Genomic DNA, 17,977 nt, shown 5'->3' on the forward strand with positions numbered 1-17,977 from the left:
GACAGACCCCGGGACACACATAGCTGTGTAATCGTTAACTGGGTTGCCTCAAACCCGTTATTATTTTCTTCTTCTAATCATTATCTAATACGGTATCTAGGTACATGTATATACAAATAATGCCTGAGATGGGAAAATATGTTTTTTTCCTAGTTAAAGATATCCCTAACCAATTAATATTGTGGGGTAGGCCTATTCAGAAAGTAAAACCTTTCGGTCAATAAATAGGCTAAATAAAGTCCAAAATCGTACCGGTTTCGTGGACTCATTTACCACTCGCCTCCACAGAAAGTTAGTCCACAACAATTCTCCAAGATGCATAGGCTAAATAATATAAGTTGGTGGTGCAGAAGACAAAAACTTAAACCGTAGGTTGCAACGGGTAGAAATAAAGTAAGTGAACAACTTTGAAGCAGTTTGCGCTGTTGCCCATAGCTTTTAGTAGTGATTAACCGAGAGGAAATCATCTAAAAACGCAAGCTTAATTTACTTTGTGTTATGATGTTTCTAATGTATAGGTTACTAGTAGGCTACCACCCCCTGCTGGACGAAGTATACTACTGTACTAATATTGCTTTTCAAACAATACGAAATAAGTATTAAACCTCGCGTTCACCAGGCTTTTAACGAAATAAGAGATTCTCAGACTTTTACACCCCAAGTATTATGCATGTGTAACGTGGACTGACAGGGGATAATGTAAATGTAACGCAAAAATATAATAGGCCTATAAGGTTCTCTGTCTGGCGCATGGGGTTGGCCCCGGCGTTAGACCATGTGTTACACCAACATTGGCAACCTATCGATTTATGTGAGGTCACGGTGGCGCATACTCCGCATAGCTCTGGTCCACAGTGGACACTGGACTGCTTCGCCTTCTATGATTCTGCGTTTTCGGTGTTGCTAATAAATTATTAGCAACACCGAAAACGCAGAATCAATCAAAACAAAAATTGGCACCAGGTCACATGTGTTTTTTACCTGTGACCTGGTGCCAATTTTTGTTTTACACCTCTGCTGCTTAGCGGACAGTGTGGTGTTGTAGAGGAGGTCTCCCCGGACGCGTGCATATGTCACACTAGTCGAAACATAGCAGGGATTTTTGTCCAGCGTCCACTTTAGTCCACTGTAGTCTGGAAATGGGAAGTTTTTTTATGTTTTTTTACCTGTGACCTGGTGCCAATTTTTGTTTTACACCTCTGCTGCTTAGCGGACAGTGTGGTGTTGTAGAGGAGGTCTCCCCGGACGCGTGCGTATGTCACACTAGTCGAAACATAGCAGGGATTTTTGTCCAGCGTCCACTTTAGTCCACTGTAGTCTGGACATGGGAAGTTTTTTTGACATTTTTTGACCTGTGACCTGGTGCCAATTTTTGTTTTACACCTCTGCTGCTTAGCGGACAGTGTGGTGTTGTAGAGGAGGTCTCCCCGGACGCGTGCGTATGTCACACTAGTCGAAACATAGCAGGGATTTTTGTCCAGCGTCCACTTTATAAAGTCCATGCTCTCCAGTGAATAGCATTTATCCATTTAGATAACTTTTTAATTACTTATCTTTACACAGAAACATTACTTATTACTTATTTTTACACAGAAACATAATGTGTGTCCTATAGCATCGTTTAAATGCTTAATTTATAGTTTTAATGTGCAAATTAATCTTTTTTTCAATACTCTAGAGGGTACTCTTATTTTGAAGAGATCGTCCACCGGAAGTCTTATATTTGCTCACTTAGATTTGCCAAAAGAACAGTGCTATAACTCACACAGAAGGCAGGAGAAATAGACTCCGCGGGCAGTCGGGGCTTTATTATTTTTTAAATCTTGCTAACAAAATGAACAGGGACACATTATAGTAACGGGATTACTTTTTTGGAAATGTAACTAGGTAACTAACTACTAAATTGCAAAACTAAGTAGTTACTTTATTCCGTTACCAATGAAAGTAGTCCGTTACATAACGCCGTTATTAATAGCGCCGTTACACCCAACACTGCTAATAATGCTATATTATCGGTGTGTTATTTATTGTTATCTGCGTTGGTATCTCTGAAAAGATTAACAAGCTAATTCTGTGCCGACCACAGAATTCGATATGTGACCGCAGTGTCGGCATAACACATTCTCTCATAACCACAGAATTCGATAGGTGACCAGTGTCGGCATAACACATTCTGTCATAACACGGTGGCGCAGTCAGACAACTGAGCTGCTGAAAGTATCCAACCCTCCACCATTATATCACCATGGCGGGCAAGAGAGCACTGGTGATCTTATCAAAGGGTGCAGAGGAGATGGAAACGGTCATTCCTGTGGACATCCTGCGCCGAGCTGGGGTCTGTACTCTGTAACGAGCCCGCATGGTGTTGTTGTGGGCTTTATATTAGCCACTAGCCTAGCCATGGTTGATGGTTCACATGACGCAACTGCCTCCTGTTTTACGCGATCGCTACATTTACAGTCCAAACGTGTATATAAACATTCCGATTTCAAATATAAAGTACTCGCCACATGTGCCACGGGTGTTAGACATTTGCTGGTACAGCGATTAGCATTGCTGTATCCCGCGTTGTTTAATAAAAAGCATTTTTATCCGAGCTGTTTTTTGCCATTGGCTTTCAACTACGCGCCCCTATCGGTCGGGAGGAGTGTGGCACTCGGTGTGTTCGATATAGGCACGCTGACCGCACTGCCAATACAGACTAATAGGCAAGTGCGCTCCCGGTGTGCAACTTTGTTATTTCCCAAACGAACCCCGCTTGAGAAAAGTAGCCGGGGCGCCTCCGTTATTGTCAATGCACGGCGGCGTCAGAAAAAGTTATGATGTATCAGAATGCAATACACCACCCAAACCGATAGTGTCGCGTAGTTAAAAGCATAATGGTGAAAAACTGAGCAACTGGCCGACGGTCGGATTAAAATGTTTTTTATTGAACAATAGGGAATGCACGGGTGATAATACTCGCCCGTGCAGAGCTCTATCATCCGTGGCCCCCGGGGGGTGAGCACTTTAGAGTTGAAATCTGGACGTTTATGTAGACTTTAACGTTGTAAATGTAGCAAGTGGCGCAAAACAGGGTGAAGTATTATGACAGTCCTGTTTCAGGGCTAGGCTTTACCACTTAATATCTATTTGCGTAACGTCCGTGAGGCTCATGACAGATTTTTCGCCAAGGTTAATAATCTGATGCATTCATTCATTCATTCATTCATTCATTCATTCATTCATTCGATAGTGAAAGTTATGCTGCAGCAAGACGTAAGCTACGTTAATATTAGTTGCACTGTCTGGCAAGATAGCATAGCTAAATGTTTTCTTCCATTAGTGTTTGGCAAGTAGGAAAGGTTGGTGCACTGCAGAGGCCAGTCTCTAAATGTCAAAGTTTAAATTGTCACTCACTGTAGTCTGTAGCTGTCTTAAGGTCCAGCTCCTCGCCTAGCCAGTGGTGGAAAAAGTACTCAAATGTTTTACTTAAGTAATAGTATAAATACTGCAATGTAGATGTACTCAAGTAAAAGTACAAAAGTATCTGCATCAAAAGATACTTAAAGTACTAAAAGTCAAAGTACTCATATTGCAGAATGTCCCATTTCACAAGTTAAAAATGTGTTCAAAATCATTTGATAATAGCCGATCTACAAGCTCACAATGCGTCGCATCGTGACGCATTGTGAGCTTGTAGATCTGCTATTTTCAAATGGCCGAAATGTATATATGGTTGAAGGTACAAATAAAAAATAATAATAATTGAAAGTTTACTTAAGTACAGTACTTGAGTAAATGTACTTTCCACCACTGCGCCTAGCCCTGGTCCAGCGCGCTCCTATGCCACCAAAATGTGGAACGCCCTACCAACAGTCATTAAGACATGCAAATCCCTTGACTCCTTCAAAACCGCTCTCAAAGGGCACCTACGGACGGCTGCAAGTCGAAACTGGCCCCCATAAAATCTGAATTCCTGTTCTGTTTGACTATATAGAAGTGTCTATTTGTACGTCTCTAAATGTTTTTGATGAATTGAACAAGGTGGACCCTCTTGTAAACAAGTGTAATGCTTAATTGGGTCGTCCACTCACAGTTAACAGTCTTTGTATTGAGTTTGTACTTGAAATGTACTGTAATTCTGTTAAACTTCTTTAAATTCTGTAAAACTGTTAATAAATATTTCAATCAATCAAAAAGCGAGTCTAGACTCGCTATATAATAAGCACTGGACCAGGGCTACTCCTCGCCATGTCTTAGCCCATAATGCCTATACATAAATGCTGATTGATATGCAATTTTGTTTCATTGGAATTCTAACACTTTTCAATATTATGACACCACTTCTACAGATTGCTGTGACTGTAGCAGGACTGACGGGTACAGAGCCAGTTACGTGCAGCAGAAATGTTGTCATTTGCCCAGATGCCAGCCTGGAGGATGCCAGCAAACAGGTGATCAGCATCCCTGAGAGAGATCAATGCTTTATTACAGGAGCCTTAAAGCCCTAGTAGTGACACATGGCTGTCGGTTAATGAGCTGTTCATTGTGGTCACAGCAATGCAGCTTTATTTCCGTGTCCCCCAGTAGTACAGTATTGTTCAAATGTACTGTTGCCAAAAAGGAGAAGGGCAAAGGAAAACACTAGCCCCCCCTCACCCTCTTCTCGCATTTTTATTGTATATGGAACATAGCCTCAAATTGCACCTTCTTAATCTAAACTGTGTTGTATATAGGCAACATAACCTACTGTGAAGCTGTTCACAAAAACGTTTACCTAATTGCTACTACAGGGAACACATGCACATTATATGTTACAATTTTTCTAGCACTCTTTATTCTATCCATTTGTTTGCTGTGCTTGCTGTGTTTTTTATATTATATATGTACACAAGATGTCCAACCTTGAACCTTGAAGAACGGAAATAAAGCCATCGTGCCATTGACAGCACTGACACTGTTTAAAAAAAGAAAAATCACACTTCCCGTGTGAAGTGAGGGGCGCTCTTATCATTATACATCGTCTCATGAACAACTGAATTTATGTGATTAGTTGGCCGATTTGCTCGTCTACATATGACGTAAATTTTCCCTTCATTGTCAATGGCATTTAATGTTTTTGTTGCCACAAATTTACGTCATATTTGGCGGACATTTGACCTAATTTCTCCTTTCGTCGTCAATGGCAAAAAATATTGAGACGTGTGGGGACAAAATGTACGTCATACACATGTGACCTAATTTCTCCTTTCATTGAAATGAATTGAACTGAATTTATGTGATGGCATTTATTGTTTGTGTTGGCACTGGCGGACATTTGACCTAATTTCTCCTTTCATTGGGTTAGGTTAAGTTAAGCACCGGTATTGTGGACACAGTTAAAATCCCAAACGATACCCACCACTGCTATTGAGCCCTACTGGCTGGTGTTCTGTCACATTCAACCTCACCCTGCTTGCTATAACATTTTGTCATGTTGTGTCTCAGGGTCCGTATGATGTGGTGCTTCTCCCAGGGGGGGGGCCAGGTGCGCAGAATTTGGCAGAGGTGAGAAATATACAATTCTTAAGTATTTTGATCTGCCAGGTTGCCTTTTGTAACCACTTTGTAACCGCAAGAATTTGAATAGGTAAACTAGAGATTTAGTTTAAGTAGGATTAGAAGGGTGCGTCCAGGTGGCGCAGGTCTCTCCTGATAGTCACTGTGTGTTTGGTGTCCATGCTGTCTCTCCTGATAGTCACTGTGTGTTTGGTGTCCATGCTGTCTCTCCTGATAGTCACTGTGTGTTTGGTGTCCATGATGCTGTCTCTCCTGATAGTCACTGTGTGTTTGGTGTCCATGCTGTCTCTCCTGATAGTCACTGTGTGTTTGGTGTCCATGATGCTGTCTCTCCTGATAGTCACTGTGTGTTTGGTGTCCATGATGTCTCTCCTGATAGTCACTGTGTGTTTGGTGTCCATGCTGCTGTTTCTCCTGATAGTCACTGTGTGTTTGGTGTCCATGCTGCTGTTTCTCCTGATAGTCACTGTGTGTTTGGTGTCCATGCTGTCTCTCCTGATAGTCACTGTGTGTTTGGTGTCCATGCTGTCTCTCCTGATAGTCACTGTGTGTTTGGTGTCCATGTCTCTCCTGATAGTCACTGTGTGTTTGGTGTCCATGCTGCTGTCTCTCCTGATAGTCACTGTGTGTTTGGTGTCCATGCTGCTGTCTCTCCTGATAGTCACTGTGTGTTTGGTGTCCATGATGTCTCTCCTGATAGTCACTGTGTGTTTGGTGTCCACGCTGTCTCTCCTGATAGTCTCCTTTGGTGAAGGAGGTGCTGAGAGATCAAGATGGCAGAAAAGGCCTGATTGCTGCAATCTGTGCAGGTACTGTTCCGTCTGCTCGGACCGGTGAATGGAACTATGTGTGATTTGCATTACATCAGGGCTGGATCTAATTCACATTTTCTCTCCGTCCTGTTTTTATATAGGTGCCTATGTTTTAAACTTTAAAACCCTTTAAAATGTAACCCATTTAGACCTGGGAACGATTCTACAAATGCCTTCTAAATCCGGACAGTTTTCTGAAAAACCCCATGTTTCTATGTCAGTGGTTTTCAAACTATTTCATGTCAAGGACCCCCAACAATATATGTAATTGTCCAACCGACCCTCATCTGAAAATATGTTGTTCCAGGGACTTCACCAGAAGCAAAGATTTGAGTTAAAAACATTCGCTCTGAAAGAATATATAGTCAAAGATTTGCGCCACATTTCACGATTTTTCAAACATAGCAGACCTACAAGCTCGTACCTACTAGCTTGTAGATCTGCTATTTTTCAATAGCTAAAGTGTAACATAATGCTTAAAACACAAAGGGGTTCTTGCCCAAAATGGGCAGGAACACCTTTTAAAATTTAAAGGGTACATTTCAACGTGTATTGATCACAGATTTGGCCATCATGCATGTCGCCTATAAGTTAAGTGAACTATGTGTGATTTGCATTACATCAGGGCTGGATCCAATTCACATTTTCTCTTATATAGGTGCCTATGTTTATAGGGTACATTTCAGCATGTATTGATGCACTATCAGAGGTGGCCATCATGCGTATGTCACCTATAAATTAAGTAAACATTTTTTAACTGTTAAACTTTTTATTTTATTTATTTTTTCATTTCTTTTTAATGCAATAACATTTTATACATTACTGTTTTAAAATCATACCCCTGTGTTAAATCAATGATACCCCTAAATGTGGATTTACACACACAACCTTTTATCTTTGTATATGATGTGTAATCTGTTAAAAGCTGTTTATTTGACAAATTGGAGCCGTGGTGGGTTAATTATTGACACCCCCATTATTGAAAATAGCTGGGTGTCCTAAGGTGATGCGTGTCCTATGGGACCGGGAGCTGTAACCAATGTTTTAACATGGCAGCATTTAATCATGGCAATACCATTTTGAAATGTACTCCCTCAGAAAGGCTAACCTGTGTATGTTTAGAGCGGAAGTTCACGTTTTGGGCGGGAACCCCTTTTGGTGTTTCGAGCATTATGTTATACTTTAGCAATTGAAAAATAGCAGATCTACAAGCAGATCTACGGCACCTAGTGCCACACTACGAGCTTGTAGGTCTGCTATTTTTGAAAAATCGTGAACTTTGAATATAATCTTCCAGGGTGAACGTTTTTAACTCAAATCTTTGCTTCCCGGGGTGTCACTGGAACAACATATTTTCAAATGGGGGTCCTTGGCCATATACAGATAATTCTGGGGGTCCTTGACATGAAAAAGGTTGAGCACCACTGACATAGAATCATGGGTTTTTCAGAAAACTGTCAGGAATTAGAAGATATTTGTTGAATCTTTTCTCAGGTCTAAATACTGTAGGTTAACAAGAATCACACCACCAGGAGACTACATACAGTTGGAGGCCATCGATATTGTCCTTTTCTTTTTGCTGAGGTTTGCGTGATCTGCACAAAAGGACAGTTAACCCATTTTGGGCGGGAACCCCTTTTGGTGTTTTAAACATTATGTTATAATTTAGCTATTGAAAAATAGCAGATCAAGCTCATAGCGCGCCACCGAGTGGCGCGCTACGAGCTTGTAGGTCTGCTATTTTTGAAAAATCGTGAAAATATTTATTTCAGAAAACTGGAGGATTTAGAAGGATTTTTTAAAATTTTGAGGTCAGGCCTAAATGGGTCAAATGATAAGGGACAATATCGGTGGCACCCAACTGTACATACAACATAGTGTACATGCCTTTTTGTGACTGAAAAGACTGGGCTCGTTTGTGTTTGACACGTAGAGCACACAATAACCGCAAGCCCACAATCGCCAGTCATATTTTTATTTGACAGCTTGTGGTTTAGGAAAGGACAATGGAAGGACGTTATGAATTGGGTCATGGGACCCATGTGGCACAGTGGGGTCCTAGAAAATGACTGAAATCCTCACTGGATTGAAATGGTATAAAGCACCTTCCACCACTGGTAACACTGGTAGCCAGTCCTTATTAACCTTTTAACCCATTTAGACCCGACACAAGATTCTACAAATGTCTTCTAAATCCTGACAGTTTTCTGAAAAACCCATGTTTCTGTGTCAGTGGTTCTCAAACATATCATATAATCAATACATATAATTCTCCGGCTCCTTGACATGAAAACCTTTGAGAACCACTGATATGAAACATACGGTTTTGAAGAAAACTGTCAGGATTTAGAAGCCTTTTTTTTGTTAGAATCGGCCTCAGGTCTAAATGGATTAAGGTTGACATAATTCACAGTGTTTTTTTTTTTTTTTTTTTTCACAAAATAACCTGACTGATGATAAATAAGTAATGATAAATTACTCGTAGCAATAATTGTGTCTCGTTCTAGTGTGTAGGGGACCTTGCATTATACTAGGATCACAGTAGCAGTCCGCACAGCAATAGACTAACAACATGTACCCCGGTCATAGACACATTATGAGTCATCGGAGAACAGCAGGGTGCACACAGCCACACAATACTCCATCACCTCCCTTGCTGTGTGGGTTTCAGTCTCTTTTCCAGGCTAGTTCTGTCTGGAGATTGTCAGTAACAAATGCACGTATGTTTTAGCTCGGCTTGAACCAGAGCCATCTAATAGAGTTATGATAATAGAGGGGGCAGAAACCGAGCGCTGTTCATGCAGCCTGAACGGAGACAAGCTGGAGTTGGAAATACATTGTTTTCAACGAGGGCGTGCAAATAAGAGCTATTTTAAGCATGTGTGCAACTAGCTCTGGTCCATAGCTCTAAATGCGTTTCATTTAGAGCTATGTTACTCTCAACTTCCGCCGCTCGCATGAATGCAGACCAGCCCCTCCTCTTTAGCGTAAATAAAAAGAACGATTTTGCTACTCACCAAAACAAAGGCGAGTTGTGTCATTAGAAAGCCTACTTTCCTTAGTGGACGCACTCTGAGCCCCCCACCACACGTATAAACTGTACTTTTTGGCCAGAAAGGGATTTTTTTTCACCGGAGGAAAAATATTCTCTATGAGGCAGTTCTCTGGGCAATATCGGTAGAGGGCGCAGCGGAGTAACTAAAAGTATTTTTTTCCCGGTGGAAACAAAATCCCCTTTTGGCCAAAAAGTACAGTTTATACGTGTGGTGGGGGGCTCAGACTCAGAGTGCGTCCACTAAGGAAAGTAGGCTTTCTAATGACACAACTCGCCTTTGTTTTGGTGAGTAGCAAAAACGTTCTTTTTATTTACGCTAAAGAGTAGAGGCTGGTCTGCATTCATGCGAGCGGCAGAAGTTGAGAGTAACATAGCTCTAAATGCAACGCATTAGAGCTATGGACCAGAGCTAGTGTGCAACATGCCAACTGTTTTAAAGTATTGTACAGTAACAACTAAAGTCTCTTTAATGTTTATGTTGTACTATTACTAACAATCTAAAATAAAGGGATTTAAGATCATTAAAGCTGGGCTGTTGCCTGAGTCCAATGCATTTCTGCCTACTTCCGGTCCAGGACTTGTCCCAGTTGGTTGTCCCCATTCTCAATAGAAGTCTATGTAGGAGAGCCTCCATTGGACTGAAGCCCCATGAAGTGAACGCAGTTTGTGTAACTCTTGTCTATATCTAAGGCTCTGGCTTGAACTAGCAAGACTGCTGCTCTTGCCAGAGAGAGGTGTAATCTTTAGACTGCACGGGAAGGCAGCCAAGCAGCAAAATCGATAACCTTCTATTGATTAGCAGTCTTTGCATGAGCTCACTGCAGTGGAGCAAACGATATCCTTTTCTCTTGAGTATGGGTCGAGGTCTTAAAACTGTATGCAGTACGTTATTCTTAGGCTAAATAACCTCCAAGGGACAGTTGTTGAAACTTAGTATGAGCTACAAACACTACGATACAAACACTACGATACGTGTATTAATAATATAATAATAAACCTTTATTTGTATAGCTGCATTCCATGACATGGAATGCAGCTCAAAGTGCTTTACAGAGCAATGGAGAAAGAAAAAAGAAGCAAGGCATAACACATTAAAAATAATAGCAGTAATGCAATACAGTGAGGACAAAAACATTAAAAGATCAATTAAAAGCAAGAGTGTAGAAGTAGGTCTTGAGCTGTGCTTTAAAAATGTCTATAGAGGCTGCCTGTCGAAGGTACAGTGGGAGTTTGTTCCACGCCGTCGGCCCGTAGAAGCAAAAAGCTGCTTCACCGAGCAGGCCAGCAGTGGAAGAGCAGTATTGAGTTTATATCACTGTGGATTTCTATTTGCACTGTTGCACATATGGCTACATTGTGTTGTAGTCGAGCATAACCTTTAGAGTTAGTCTGGCATCACATATTGCCATCGTGGTTCCATCAAAGGGCTGTTTTCTAGGCCTATCTCACAGCCCGCTTTCCACGCCCATTAGCATTTACACGTTTTTTTCTCTGGAGAATCTAAGTACATTTTCTAATGTGAAAATGTGACAGACCAATATTATTATGAAGCAAACAAGATGGTAAATCAGCTCGAACAGATAGAACAAACCTTACCTTGAGAAAACAAAAGTTGTAGACTTCTTAAATTACCTCTGTTAACATGTAGCGTCTATGGAGTGACGTCACGCTATCACCACTAACCCCGAAAGGGGACGTATTAAGGGGGCGGGGAAATTCTGTGAGATACGCTTATCTAGAACTTTGTGAAAATGAGAAGGTCACAATTATATTCTTCTATAAAGAAAAGCCAAACGATTTAAACATGAAATTCCCATTCCTTTTTTTCCCCCACAGGTCCCACTGCTCTCCTGGCACATGGCATTGGCTTCGGCAGCACAGTAACCACCCACCCTGCCATGAAGGAGAAGATGATGGCTGGAGGTATACACAGAAAACCCCTTTAGAAACCTTGAAGGTCCTTAACCCATTTTGACCCGAGATCAGATTCTAAAAATGTCTTCTACATCCTGACAGTTTTCTGAAAAAGCTATGTTTCTATGTCAGTCGTTCTTCGATTTAAAAAAAATAGCAGACCTACAAGCTCGTAGCGCGCCACTCGGTGGCGCGCTATGAGCTTGTAGATCTGCTATTTTTCAATAGCTAAAGCATAACATAATGCTAACACCAAAAGGGGTTCCTGCCCAAAATGGGTTAACACACCCGGGGAGCCTGACAAATAAATGATCCAAAAATGCATCTTATTTCACATCAAACTTATTATTTTCACTATGTTTCATTCATACAGCTTCTTGATTTGCCGTTAAAAATCTTCTAAAACATAATGATGTTGCTTTATCGCCCCGTACTATTTGTGTTCTGTGTGGATGTACTCAAAAAGAGCAGTTGACGTTCATGCAAATTAAAAGCACAACATAAATGCTGTATAATTGTATATAGGCTGTAAGGCAAAACATGGGCTGAAACCTTAACCTACTGCTAATGTTTCTAGAGATTTCAGACACGAGGGCAATTGCAGTTGTTCATAAGGTTCAGCAGATGGCGCTCTAAAAACTGTTTCTTGTGCCTGCTCTGCAGCACCATCTATGCAGTAGAGTAGAGCACACCCCTCAGAGATGATAGTGGGTGTAGGAATTTCTGACAGAACATAAGTGGGTCAATTTAAGCGATTTTGCATGCAAGTACATAAAGTAACATTTCTTCAGTTTACCTTTGGCTCTGGGAATGTTGCTAATGTATCGATTGCCGATTGATTGATTGATTGATTGATTTATTAACAGTTTGCAGAATTACAGTACATTTCAAGTACAACTCCATACAAAAACTGTTCACTGCGAGTGGACGACAATATAAAGCATTACACTTGTTTACAATAGGGCCCACCATTTTCAATTCATCAAAACATTTAGAGACGTACGAATATACAGATCAATGCATCATGCATGTTACAAGTATGAGGCTCAGACCAGGAATTGCTCAGGAAAGGAAAGTATAATTATTTTTTACCTACCGGTATCTCCTCTCTCTTCCTCTAGACCACTATACATATTCTGAGGCTCGAGTACAGAAGGACGGCCATTTCATCACCAGCCGTGGGCCCGGGACCAGTTTTGAATTTGCTCTAGCCATCGTGGAGGAGCTCATGGGGGCTGAGGTCGCAGCTCAAGTCAAAGCACCTCTGGTCCTGAAAGATTGAGTGATGACTGAACTGAAGGTGGTTCGCTTCAGCCATGGAGTTGGAAGTAGCACTAGTAGTCTATATCAGTGGTTTCCAAAGTGGGGTCCGGGGACACCCAGGGGTCCTTGAGGGAGTTCCAGGGGGTACCCAGCTAAAAGCAAATGGACCCTTATGGGTCTGTAACTCTTGAGTGTACGAATGGAACCAAATGAACCCTAACGGGTCCATTTGATTCCATTCGTACACTCTCAGAGTTACATCAACATTGATTTCACAATATAAATTGGGGGTCCCAGAGATATAAATGCCATTAAATGGGGGGGTCCGTAGACTAATGCATGTCAAACTGGGGGGGTCCTTGAAATTAAACAGGGTGAGAATCACTGCTAGAGCTGTAAAAAACTTCTCTTATGGGGGTCCCTGGCATGTCTTTTCAAATGGGGGGTCCACGGGCTCATCAGTGTCAATTTGGGGGTCCTTGACATGAAAAAGTGTGGGAACCATGGTCTATATAACTGCTGCCTAGCCCCAGCACTGTCAACTTAGCCACTGTCATGAGCACTAAATGGAATTTAAATAATTGTCACCTGTAAAGATGGGATTTATTTTTTGTAATGATGGGTTAACTTATGCTCTTTGTTCTCCTTTACTTTGTGAGGAGAAATTGCCTTTGCACTTTTAGTATTTCATAAATGACACAATAATGTGACTGGGCTTTTTCAAAATAAGTTGGAACGGTTATTGTCACAAAATTCAAATTACAATCCATCATTATTTATTACTCTACCTGCTACACAAAATGTAACCATTAAAGAATGACCTTGAACCTGCTGTAACATTATATCAAACCTTCATTGCTGTAATTAGGCTACCTACATCCAAATGTTAATTACATTGCTGTAATAATACCTACTGTATAATGTCATTAAAACGGAATGCTCTGGCTACCTTTGTGTTGTTTTAATACCATAACGTCATAGCTATTTTTATATTTGACGGGCCTGCAATACGTAGGAACTGTTTTATGGTTAACCAATTTTGGTTGGTGTTATACTTTAGCTATTGAAAAATAGCAGATCTACAAGCTCATAGCGTGGCACCAAGTGCCAAGCCTATGAGCTTGTAGGTCTGCTATTTTTGAAAAATCATAAATGTGGCACAAATCTTTGAATATATATATATATATTCTTTCAAACGTTTTAAACTCATATTTGCTTCTGGGGGGGAGGGGGGGGGTCCCTCATAATGATCATGATGAATGATGGACAAAAATCATAAATGTGGCACAAATCTTTGAATATATATATATATATTCTTTCAAACGTTTTAAACTCATATTTGCTTCTGGGGGGGGGGGGGGTCCCTCATAATGATCATGATGAATGATGGACAAAAGCCTGATTTCCTGACGGCTTCACTATAGATACAGCGCGGGAAACACAGAACGCAAATAGATTGACAGTTCGGTCTGACCAATTACAATGTGTGGGTGGCTGCAGTGAACGGCGGAAGCCAATGGGTGGCCACCCCGCAGCCAACAGGGCGGGGCTCCGCAGTAGCGCGTGGTCTCCATGTCTAAACAGCAGCAGTAGCAGGAGAGAGAAGGCAGAAGAAAGCTTCACTTCAAAGGAGAGGACAGATTTAGCAGAAGGGTAAGTGACTGAGTGTGTGTGTGTGTATTACAGCAAACATGTCAACACGGTCTGTGTGCTTGTCTGTGCGTTGTTTACACAGTTCGGTAAACGTTCATAGACACAAGACATGCTCGAGGCGAGAGTTATAAAACAGGCAAGTCTGCAGGTTTAGTTTCCTTCTTAATGAAGGCGCCATATGTATCTTTTTATAGAATTTTATGACACTACCATACATGTGTCTGTCGGCTAATAACGCTGTAGGACTGAGCAGTGTTTTCTACAGCCAACCGTGGCTTTGTTTGGCTGCATATATGGTGTAAATTAGCTGCCATGGTGGCATATGATATATATATATATATATATATATATATATATATATATATATATATATATATATATATAATGATGAGGAGGTATGATGATACGTTGTATCCAGAGCATTCTGACCGTCCATATATATATATATATATATATATGGACGGTCAGAATGCTCTGGATACAATGTATCATCATACCTCCTCATCATTCAAAGTGTGGATACAATGTACCTCTGTCTGGCTGCTCTGTCTGGATACAATGCACCTCATCTAGAGCTACTCCACATCATTCAAAGCTTCATGGCACGGATCGTTTGCGGCAAAAAGAACAGAAATACAAGCCCAATATAACGAATGCGACGTGTTGTTGGGCTTTTAGTTCTGTTGTTTCCTTTCGGCAAGCGACACCGTTGTAGGCTGCTATACAGAGCAGGCTTGCCCCCTAAGAGAAATGATGCTGCAGCAGCGCTGCGGTCAGAATGCTCTGGATACAATGTATCATCATACCTCCTCATCATTCAAAGTGTGGATACAATGTACCTCTGTCTGGCTGCTCTGTCTGGATACAATGCACCTCATCTAGAGCTACTCCACATCATTCAAAGCTTCATGGCACGGATCGTTTGCGGCAAAAAGAACAGAAATACAAGCCCAATATAACGAATGCGACGTGTTGTTGGGCTTTTAGTTCTGTTGTTTCCTTTCGGCAAGCGACACCGTTGTAGGCTGCTATACAGAGCAGGCTTGCCCCCTAAGAGAAATGATGCTGCAGCAGCGCTGTATAGCAACCACCCACATGACGTTCTCATTGCACTCCTGACTGCTGTGCTGACGTCCTGGGGATGTTTGCGACTGTTTTTTCTCAATAAACATGGAAATGCAGAGTATTGCGGGCGCGCTTTATAACGATAGGCGTCATCATATTATAGAATCTATATATGATGACGGCATATCGTTATATAGCGGTTGGCTCATGGTTGTCACTTTGTCATGATTGTGTTTTAGACTATTCTTGTATATGCTACTTATTCCCGGAACATGAGTGACTGATGGTGATGGCCAGTGTTTGGGATCATCTCTTTCTCAGTAGAATCAATTGCAGAACATGACTGTACAGCTAATTGCTGTATACTGTATGTTTCACTTGGTTGTAGCCGCTGGAAACGGATGTTTCTTCTGCTGGGTAAATAAAGTGTTTAGTCATTTCTTACCTCACAGAGCGGTGAGTAGAGGAAGGGGTTTCTCAAACAAGAAGGAAGTATATCGTTTACAACTAGTGTGGACCACCTGCATAAGCAGAAGCTCTATAGCTCTGACTCCAGTATTCTGCCACAGTTTTGTGAGTCACATGTCAATGTATGTTTGGTACCTATTCATGTGTGAGTATGTTTGGTGCACTGCACAACAATTTAGAGGCTAGTTTGACTGTGCAATGTTATTTAAAAAAAAAAACGTAATTATGATGTTTGTCCTACTTCATGAGATTAATTTATAGACTTTAATAAATAAATCATCGTTGTCATTCTCTCAGAATGCAAATCATATTGTACATTCTTATTAATGCCCCAGTGTTTTTGAGTGGTGCAGCCATTCCAAGGAACAGCAATGTCCATCCTTATAATTATGTCCCTCCATCCCTGGGCGCGTTCCTGTGGGTCTGGAAGTTCCGGGGACCCCCACACGGAGTTGCACCACTCAGTTCACACAGGAATTGTGATTTTCAGTAATTTCTGGAATGTTAATATTTTTGCACTGTTGCACTCTGCACTGCCACATAACACGTTAGAATAAGCCTATCTCACAGAATTTCCCCGCCCCCTTTTTACGCCCCCTTTCGGGGCTAGTGGTGATAGCGTGACGTCACTCCATAGACACTACATGTTAACAGAGGTTATTTAAGAAGTCTACAACTTTTGTTTTCTCAAGGTAAGGTTTGTTCTATCTGTTCGAGCTGATTTACCATCTTGTTTGCTTCATAATAATATTGGTCTGTCACATTTTTACATTAGAAAATGTACTTAGATTCTCCAGAGAAAAGAACGTGTAAATGCTAATGTTAAATGACACCACTATCTACCGGAAGTGGGCGTGGAAAGCGGGCTGTGAGATAGGCCTATTATTATGCTCGAGTACACTGACAAGTTAAGAGCTTGCTTCCCTATTTCTCTCTCTCTGTGTGTGTGTGTGTGTGTGTGTGTGTGTGTGTGTGTGTGTGTGTGTGTGTGTGTGTGTGTGTGTGTGTGTGTGTGTGTGTGTGTGTGTGTGTGTGTGTGTGTGTGTGTGTGTGTGTGTGTGTGTGTGGGGTTGGTTTGGTTTGGCTAATGAATGATGCAATTAAATTACACTGGTGCACTTTGCATCTCCTGATTAGATAAACTAGATGTTTGGGCCCTCACATCTAGAGTTCAGGCCGCTGTGCTGCAGTGTTTGGGACCTCACATCTAGAGTTCAGGCCGCTGCGCTGCAGTGTTTGGGACCTCACATCTAGAGTTCAGGCCGCTGTGCTGCAGTGTTTGGGACCTCACATCTAGAGTTCAGGCCGCTGCGCTGCAGTGTTTGGGACCTCACATCTAGAGTTCAGGCCGCTGTGCTGCAGTGTTTGGGACCTCACATCTAGAGTTCAGGCCGCTGTGCTGCAGTGTTTGTGACCTCACATCTAGAGTTCAGGCCGCTGTGCTGCAGTGTTTGGGACCTCACATCTAGAGTTCAGGCCGCTGTGCTGCAGTGTTTGGGACCTCACATCTAGAGTTCAGGCCGCTGTGCTGCAGTGTTTGTGACCTCACATCTAGAGTTCAGGCCGCTGTGCTGCAGTGTTTGGGACCTCACATCTAGAGTTCAGGCCGCTGTGCTGCAGTGTTTGGGCCCTCACATCTAGAGTTCAGGCCGCTGTGCTGCATTGTTTGTGACCTCACATCTAGAGTTCAGGCCGCTGTGCTGCAGTGTTTGGGACCTCACATCTAGAGTTCAGGCCGCTGTGCTGCAGTGTTTGGGACCTCACATCTAGAGTTCAGGCCGCTGTGCTGCAGTGTTTGGGACCTCACATCTAGAGTTCAGGCCGCTGTGCTGCAGTGTTTGGGACCTCACATCTAGAGTTCAGGCCGCTGTGCTGCAGTGTTTGTGACCTCACATCTAGAGTTCAGGCCGCTGTGCTGCAGTGTTTGGGACCTCACATCTAGAGTTCAGGCCGCTGTGCTGCAGTGTTTGGGCCCTCACATCTAGAGTTCAGGCCGCTGTGCTGCATTGTTTGTGACCTCACATCTAGAGTTCAGGCCGCTGTGCTGCAGTGTTTGGGACCTCACATCTAGAGTTCAGGCTGCTGTGCTGCAGTGTTTGGGACCTCACATCTAGGGCTCCATTTTCGTCACCGCTAAACCCCTTTATCCCTAAACTTCTTTGCCTTTTTTTACTATTTTGCTAAACATTTTTTAATAGTTAGAATG

The 17,977-nt window shown here is 42.1% G+C and overlaps 2 protein-coding genes across 2 annotated transcripts in view; both read left to right on the forward strand.

Moving 5' to 3' along the window:
- Window positions 1–2,016: 2,016 nt before the first annotated feature.
- park7 (parkinson protein 7) lies at window positions 2,017–13,533 on the forward strand. Its single transcript, XM_079510148.1, has 6 exons — window positions 2,017–2,335; window positions 4,335–4,436; window positions 5,470–5,529; window positions 6,281–6,350; window positions 11,245–11,331; window positions 12,444–13,533. Exons 1-6 carry the CDS (start codon window positions 2,246–2,248, stop codon window positions 12,602–12,604), a joined length of 570 nt encoding a protein of 189 aa, XP_079366274.1. The 5' UTR covers window positions 2,017–2,245; the 3' UTR covers window positions 12,605–13,533.
- A 633-nt stretch (window positions 13,534–14,166) lies between these two features.
- Window positions 14,167–17,977, forward strand: part of kcnab2a (potassium voltage-gated channel subfamily A regulatory beta subunit 2a) — a 200,063-nt gene continuing 196,252 nt past the window's right edge. Inside the window, exon 1 of the mRNA XM_079510145.1 lies at window positions 14,167–14,238. The gene's annotated coding sequence lies outside the window, so the exon portion shown is untranslated. The remainder of the gene's footprint in view (window positions 14,239–17,977) is intronic.

The sequence above is a fragment of the Electrona antarctica genome (assembly GCF_951216825.1).
Source record: "Electrona antarctica genome assembly, chromosome: 9".
NCBI classification, from domain to species: domain Eukaryota; kingdom Metazoa; phylum Chordata; class Actinopteri; order Myctophiformes; family Myctophidae; genus Electrona; species Electrona antarctica.

What these genes read in the sequence shown, in the direction of transcription:
- park7 (XM_079510148.1), top strand. Translation starts at nt 2,246, where the DNA reads ATGGCGGGCAAGAGAGCACTGGTGATCTTATCAAAGGGTGCAGAGGAG. An exon ending in ACATCCTGCGCCGAGCTGGG is followed by an intron (nt 2,336 to 4,334) that starts GTCTGTACTCTG and finishes CCACTTCTACAG; the next exon opens with ATTGCTGTGACTGTAGCAGG. An exon ending in GATTGCTGCAATCTGTGCAG is followed by an intron (nt 6,351 to 11,244) that starts GTACTGTTCCGT and finishes TTTCCCCCACAG; the next exon opens with GTCCCACTGCTCTCCTGGCA.